This window comes from Pleurodeles waltl, chromosome 2_2 (assembly GCF_031143425.1).
Source record: "Pleurodeles waltl isolate 20211129_DDA chromosome 2_2, aPleWal1.hap1.20221129, whole genome shotgun sequence".
Classification (NCBI taxonomy): Eukaryota; Metazoa; Chordata; class Amphibia; order Caudata; family Salamandridae; genus Pleurodeles; species Pleurodeles waltl.
Window position 1 is genome coordinate 1,160,726,946 of NC_090439.1, and position 6,997 is coordinate 1,160,733,942.

A 6,997-nucleotide genomic window follows, 5' to 3' on the forward strand; every position below is an offset into this window, starting at 1 on the left:
CAGGTCAGCGGGGGTCTCAGGCACCAGTCCTGCTGGAGTCAATGGCACTGGCCTCTGCATGCTCCCGGTCTGACATCAGATGCGCAGTGGAAGGCTTCTGTGACTTATACTTCGGAGAATGACAATGGCACTCATGTCTCCTCTTCTTCTTATGTTTCCTTTGAGATGACGTTGATGAAGGGGGAAGGAGATGTGGATCTTGGTCAATACTTCTGGTGGCCCCGATGATCATTCTGTGCTCCAGCCATAAACTACTTGGCTTCTCACTCCTTTAGAGCTTCGGGATGCATTTTCTGGCAATCTTGACATGCATCATAGTTGGATCTGAGGCCCCCGAGACAGATTTCATGAGGGTCAGTGATGGAGATTTGACTGTCGAAGTCTTGACAGGGCTGAGCCCGGTTCGCTCTGGCACCACCATTATGAAAGAAAACTGCGCTTAAGTGAAAGGGCAAAAGAAAATACTTAAAAAAACAACAGACTTCTGAGAAGAATGTAAGAGCTTCGTGACCCCTTAATGGCGCGAAATAAAGGTAACTAACATCAGCACGCCAACAGGGGCGTTTTATGGCTCCTGTGACGTCAAACGGTGCCATGTGCAGAGCCAGTGCCCTCTGCCAACGTAGGAGAACTATGGAAAAGTTTGCGGAACCAGATTGGCACCTGGGATATTCAAAAGGTGAGGAATCTGCAGGTAGAAGTATCCATCAAAAGCTTTATTATCTGTGTAGTGCCTAGAGGTACAGTTTCGTCAATTTACTCCACTTTAATTAGTACTTGTTATTATAACCAAATTTACTGGTACTGAATATACATATAAGACTCAGAAGGATGGAAGGCTGAGTTCGCCTCAGCGGTATTGCTTGTCATGCCCTGCAGATCACACCCATACACAAAGATGTCAGCAGCAAAACATCATTTCTGCTACTGAGAGGGTGTTTTCAATTGTAATAAAAGGTGAGATTGATGACGGCTCACTTAGAAGGCTGGCTGGTTCCAGATAAAACATGGTTCCAGAAAGGAGGACCTGCGTTTGGTCTGAATGGAGACCTTGTGGACGGCACCATCACCGGCTAGGGCTCCCATAAAGGAAGTTATTAATGAGCATGCAGGATCCAATCAGAACAAGTTCTTGAGCTGAACCTAATACTTAACACACCACAAATGCTATAAAAAGGTCAATGCACAGAATCAATGCATTTACAATACCTCTTGGCCTCTACGAGTCTGCATCCCTTTCTCCCAGTTATTTCTGTTAGCAGCCAGGAGTTCTCGCCGCTCAAATTCAAAAGACTTCTGTTGGAAAACAAAGAATATTCAAGTTATTTACGTCTAAGAAGATGCTAGCAGTTTTGGCTCATCACTGCCATCTGTGCTTCAGACCATTAGCCAGGCATGTGTGGAATCCAGCATGGTGAAGACCCATCGCTCTTGTCGCTAAGAGGAAATCATACCAGATTGCTTGAATCACAGTTTCTCTCTTTGAGCATGGACACTTGTTCTCTCACAAGCACTTGCACGTATGATTCCCTCTGGTGGAGTCCGTGGGGTCGCTCATCTGTATGAATTTGTTTTCGATAAATGGTTTTGCGGCATAGTTGGAGTGTCCTCTTCATAATGTTTGGGTGGTAGTTGTGGGTTTGGATATTTTGAGACACGGGTGATGTTCTTACTACCCAATGATTCTGAATTTGGACATTGGCTTGGAAGGGGTTTGTCTGCGAGGGGTTTTTCATATAGGTAGCAGTGCTTTATAGTACCACTGTTACAATACAGCACCTTATGAACACAGCTTAAGCGTTCACACTTTAATGATCAGCGTAACTTGCTCCAGTTTGCCTGCGTGAGCGATTGTTTATGTGAATATTTTTAGTACATTCCACTGATGAAGGACATGAAACGACTGAAATGCATTGGGGACCTTCTAAGCACTTGGATTTACATCCAATATGTTGTCAATGCTATACAGATGATTCATATGAATTTGGAAATATGACAAACCATGAAGATATTGTGGAAATATTTATTTGACATTTTTTGAACATGTGTGTGCTTTACCATATTCTATTCAAATCAACAAAATATTGGAAAGATGGTTCAGTATATTTACTTCAGAGAAATAAACCTGTGGGGGAAGCTAGAGGTTGTCCACCACTGGACGTTTTTCAAAGAAGGCAAAGAAGGGTCACTAAAGGGCAGGATCTTCTTTAGGGGATGAAGGTGGGTGAAAAATCGTGCGCGTCTGTAGGAGGCTGGCCTGGTTTGTAGTGGGTACCAAGGGTACTTACACTCTGTATCAGGTCCAGTTATCCCTTATTAGTGTAGAAGAGGTGTTTCTAGCAGCTTAGGCTGATAGAAGGTAGCTATAGCAGAGCAGCTTACGCTGAACTAGGAGACGTGTAAAGCTCCTACTATACCACTGGTGTCATATGCACAATGTCATAAGAAAACACAATACACAGAAATACTAAAAATAAAGGTACTTTATTTTTATGACAATATGCCAAAAATATCTCAGTGAGTACCCTCCGTATGAGGATAGCAAATATACACAAGATATATGTACACAATACCAAAAATATGCAGTAATAGCAAAAGGAAGTAATGCAAGCAATGTACAGTCACAATAGATTGCAATGAGAGCACATAGGTATAGGGGCAACACAAACCATATACTCCAAAAGTGGAATGCGAACCACAAATGGACCCCAAACCTATGTGAGCTTGTAGAGGGTCGCTGGGACTGTAAGAAAACAGTGAGGGTTAGAAAAATAGCCCACCCCAAGACCCTGAAAAGTAGGTGTAAAGTGCACCTATGTTCCCCAGAGAGAACAGAAGTCGTGATAGGGGAATTCTGCAAGGAAGACCAACACCAGCAATGCAACAAAGGTGGATTTCCGGACGAGAGTACCTGTGGAACAAGGGGACCAAGTCCAAGAGTCGCGACAAAGTCGAGATTGGGCAGATGCCCAGGAAATGCCAGCTGAGGGTGCAAAGAAGCTGCCACCGGATGGTAGAAGCTGTGGATTCTGCAAGAACGAAAAGGACTAGGAACTTCCCCTTTGGAGGATGGATGTCCCACGTCGTGAAGAAGCTTGCAGAGGTGTTCCCACGCAGAAAGACCGCAAACAAGCCTTGCTAGCTGCAAGGGTCGCAGTTAGGGTTTTTGGATGCTGCTGTGGCCCAGGAGGGACCAGGATGTTGCCACTTGGATGAGGAGACCGGGGGGGCGCCCAGCGAGTCAGGGAGCCCTCACAGAAGCAGGCAGCACCCGCAGAAGTACCGGAACAGGCACTTGGAAACGGAGTGAACTGGAGCTCACCCGAAGACACAAAAGGGAGTCCCACGAAGCCGGAGGACAACTCAGGAGGTTGTGCACTGCAGGTTAGAGTGTCGGGGACCCAGGCTTGGCTGTGCAGAAAGGAAATCCTGGAAGAGTGCACAGGAGCCGGAGCAGCTGCAAATCACGCGGTACCCAGCAATGCAGTCTAGCGTGGGGAGGCAAGGAATTACCTCCACCAAACTTGGACTGAAGAGTCACTGGACTGTGGGAGTCACTTGGACAGAGTTGCTGAGTTCCAGGGACCACGCTCGTCGTGCTGAGAGGGGACCCAGAGGACCGGTGATGCAGTCTTTTGTTGCCTGCGGTTGCAGGGGGAAGATTCCGTCGACCGACGGGAGATTTCTTCAGAGCTTCTAGTGCAGAGAGGAGGCAGAGTACCCCCACAGCATGCACCACCAGGAAAACAGTTGAGAAGGCGGCAGGATCAGCGATACAAGGTTGCAGTAGTCGTCTTTGCTACTTTGTTGCGGTTTTGCAGGCTTCCTGAGCGGTCAGCGGTCGATTCCTTGGCAGAAGGTGAAGAGAGAGATGCAGAGGAACTCTGATGAGCTCTTGCATTCGTTATCTAAAGAATTCCCCAAAGCAGAGACCCTAAATAGCCAGAAAAGGAGGTTTGGCTACCTAGGAAGGAGGATAGGCTAGCAACACAGGTAAGAGCCTGAAGGGGTCTCTGACGTCACCTGCTGGCACTGGCCACTCAGAGCAGTCCAGTGTGCCAGCAGCACCTCTGTTTCCAAGATGGCAGAGGTCTGGAGCACACTGGAGGAGCTCTGGGCACCTCCCCTGGGAGGTGCAGGTCAGGGGAGTGGTCACTCCCCTTTCCTTTGTCCAGTTTCACGCCAGAGCAGGGCTGAGGGATCCCTGAACCGGTGTAGACTGGCTTATGCAGAGATGGGCACCATCTGTGCCCATCAAAGCATTTCCAGAGGCTGGGGGAGGCTACTCCTCCCCAGCCCTGACACCTTTTTCCAAAGGGAGAGGGTGTAACACCCTCTCTCTGAGGAAGTCCTTTGTTCTGCCTTCCTGGGCCAAGCCTGGCTGGACCCCAGGAGGGCAGAAACCTGTCTGAGGGGTTGCAGCAGCAGCAGCTGCAGTGAAACCCCGGGAAAGGTAGTTTGGCAGTACCCGGGTCTGTGCTAGAGACTCAGGGGACCATGGAATTGATCTTAGACATGTTACATGGCCATGTTCGGAGTTACCATTGTGACGCTATACATAGGTAGTGACCTATGTATAGTGCACGCGTGTAATGGTGTCCCCGCACTCACAAAGTCCGGGGAATTTGCCCTGAACAATGTGGGGGCACCTTGGCTAGTGCCAGGGTGCCCACACACTAAGTAACTTAGCACCCAACCTATACCAGGTAAAGGTTAGACATATAGGTGACTTATAAGTTACTTAAGTGCAGTGTAAAATGGCTGTGAAATAACGTGGACGTTATTTCACTCAGGCTGCAGTGGCAGGCCTGTGTAAGAATTGTCAGAGCTCCCTATGGGTGGCAAAAGAAATGCTGCAGCCCATAGGGATCTCCTGGAACCCCAATACCCTGGGTACCTCAGTACCATATACTAGGGAATTATAAGGGTGTTCCAGTATGCCAATGTGAATTGGTGAAATTGGTCACTAGCCTGTTAGTGACAATTTGTAAAGCAAAGAGAGAGCATAACCACTGAGGTTCTGGTTAGCAGAGCCTCAGTGAGACAGTTAGTCATCACACAGGGAACACATACAGGGCACACTTATGAGCACTGGGGCCCTGGCTGGCAGGGTCCCAGTGACACATACAACTAAAACAACATATATACAGTGAAATATGGGGGTAACATGCCAGGCAAGATGGTACTTTCCTACAGCGTCACATTAATGGGTTGGACGTCCAGGGAGCTGTTCAAAAGAACTTCTGAACCCCACACCATCTTTGAAGGATCCAGGAAGCTCCCCATTACAACCGGCCATAAGCTTCTTCCCATTATGTGACCGATGAAAAAGAGGTCATTAAGATCTCTTTTGTCAAGTTCATCTTGAGGATGTTTCTGGCCATCCATCCACCCCCTGATGGCAGCTGGGACCTTCGTTAACGGTCCTACTTTTGAGAGACACTCGCACGGAAGATAAGCAGAGTACTATCAGTATACACGTAAAAATATACCCCTGTTTGGAGGAGCAACTGGGCAAAGAACTGCTTGTACATGTCAAGCAGAAAGGGCAAGAGGTTTGCCACATGTGTGACCTAGCAGTCATTGTTCAATACCTTCAAAACGTACAGGGAAAGAGTGACGGTTTGTGATCTTCCTGAAATGAAAGATTTTATCCACTTCAGTGCCACTTTGGTGAGCCCCGCTACTTCCAGGGTCTTATCAGGATTTTGTGGTCAGTGGTATCAAATGTGGCCTGCAAGTCTAAGGCAACTATCCTGGCAGATCTTACTTCATCAATGAGCTGGTGAAGATCGCCGAGTGCCAACAGGACCACCAGTTCGACCTGGAAAGAAGCCCACTTGCCTGTCTACTAGGTTTGAAGATTCTGCATATTCCTGAATCCACCACATGGTCAGTTTTTCCAGAGGTCTGTCTATATAAGGGAACAGTAAAATGGGAGTAGGATTTGTCAAGTCGTTGACTCCTAGGGTGGGTTTCGTTAGTAGAACTCACACTAGGGATTTATACTTTCCTGATCTCTTATGTCAATAGCCTACTCAATTTTTGGATTCCTTTGTTGTTGAAATTTTAAACATTTCAAAGTAGTTCTTTAGTATAAACACTTTAGAATATGTAAGTTGAGAAGTGAGGTATTTGACCACTATGAGAAATCTCCAATGCCCTAAACCCTTCCTGCACCTCGAGTACCTCGGACTGCAGAAGCTCCTCGCGGTACGTCTTGGTCAGGTTGCGTATCTGTTCTTCCATGCGCTCAATCAGCAGGTCGATGTCTTCCGCTTGCTTCTTCAAGTCCTTCACATACTGGTCGTCCTTGCCCTTCAGCTCCTTTAAAGCAAAGCATAGTAACAATCATATCACATGAATGCACAGAGGTTCTTCTCTCCTGTTCAACCAATTTCATAACATTTTTGGAAATGTTGTTCACTTGGGAAATATATTATCATTCTTCACCACATTTTATCCTCCTCTGGCATGATTTTTTTGTTTAGAAATGTCCACACACATTAATACAAGCATTGCACTCTCAAATGTATTCATCCTGTAAAACACTAAGGCCTTGGCTACTTGGAAGTCTGCAGTCCGGAAACCGATTGGGTCACGTCCTCGACCAGCACTGGACATTCTGAGTGATGGGGGTACACTTTTGTATGTCCTAGCCATGCCAATTGCTTTCCCAGCAACTCTTTCCTCAAAGACTTACTGGCATCCATCTCTGAACCTATGAGCACAGAACTGCCCATTCTGGTATGAGGCAACTACTTGTGATTTCTAATGCGTGCTAAAGAAACTTACGAGTGGACTAGATTGCACTCCAGTGGTTACATCCTGAGAAGAGCAGGCACTGGAGAAGCCATACTATCTCATACTACTACCAATTGGTACTCTCTTCACCAGGATACCAGAGTTTTGCACCTTACCTGCTGCAGTTCTCCAATGAGCTTGTTTTTCTCCTCGATAAGCCGAGCACACTGCTGCTGCTGCACGTTCAGTACTT

At 47.0% G+C, this 6,997-nt stretch overlaps 1 protein-coding gene across 2 annotated transcripts in view; it reads right to left on the reverse strand.

Annotated features, from left to right (window-relative positions):
• LOC138282997 (dynein regulatory complex protein 1-like) overlaps positions 1–6,997 on the reverse strand; it is a 164,506-nt gene that overhangs the window by 135,372 nt on the left and 22,137 nt on the right. For both annotated transcript variants that reach the window (XM_069221093.1, XM_069221094.1), the window contains exons 4-6: positions 6,921–6,997; positions 6,190–6,327; positions 1,210–1,296 (exon numbers count right to left, since the gene is read on the reverse strand). The exon at positions 6,921–6,997 is cut by the window's right edge and continues 107 nt beyond it. In XM_069221093.1, the coding sequence (XP_069077194.1) occupies positions 1,210–1,296; positions 6,190–6,327; positions 6,921–6,997 (302 nt within the window). The remainder of the gene's footprint in view (positions 1–1,209; positions 1,297–6,189; positions 6,328–6,920) is intronic.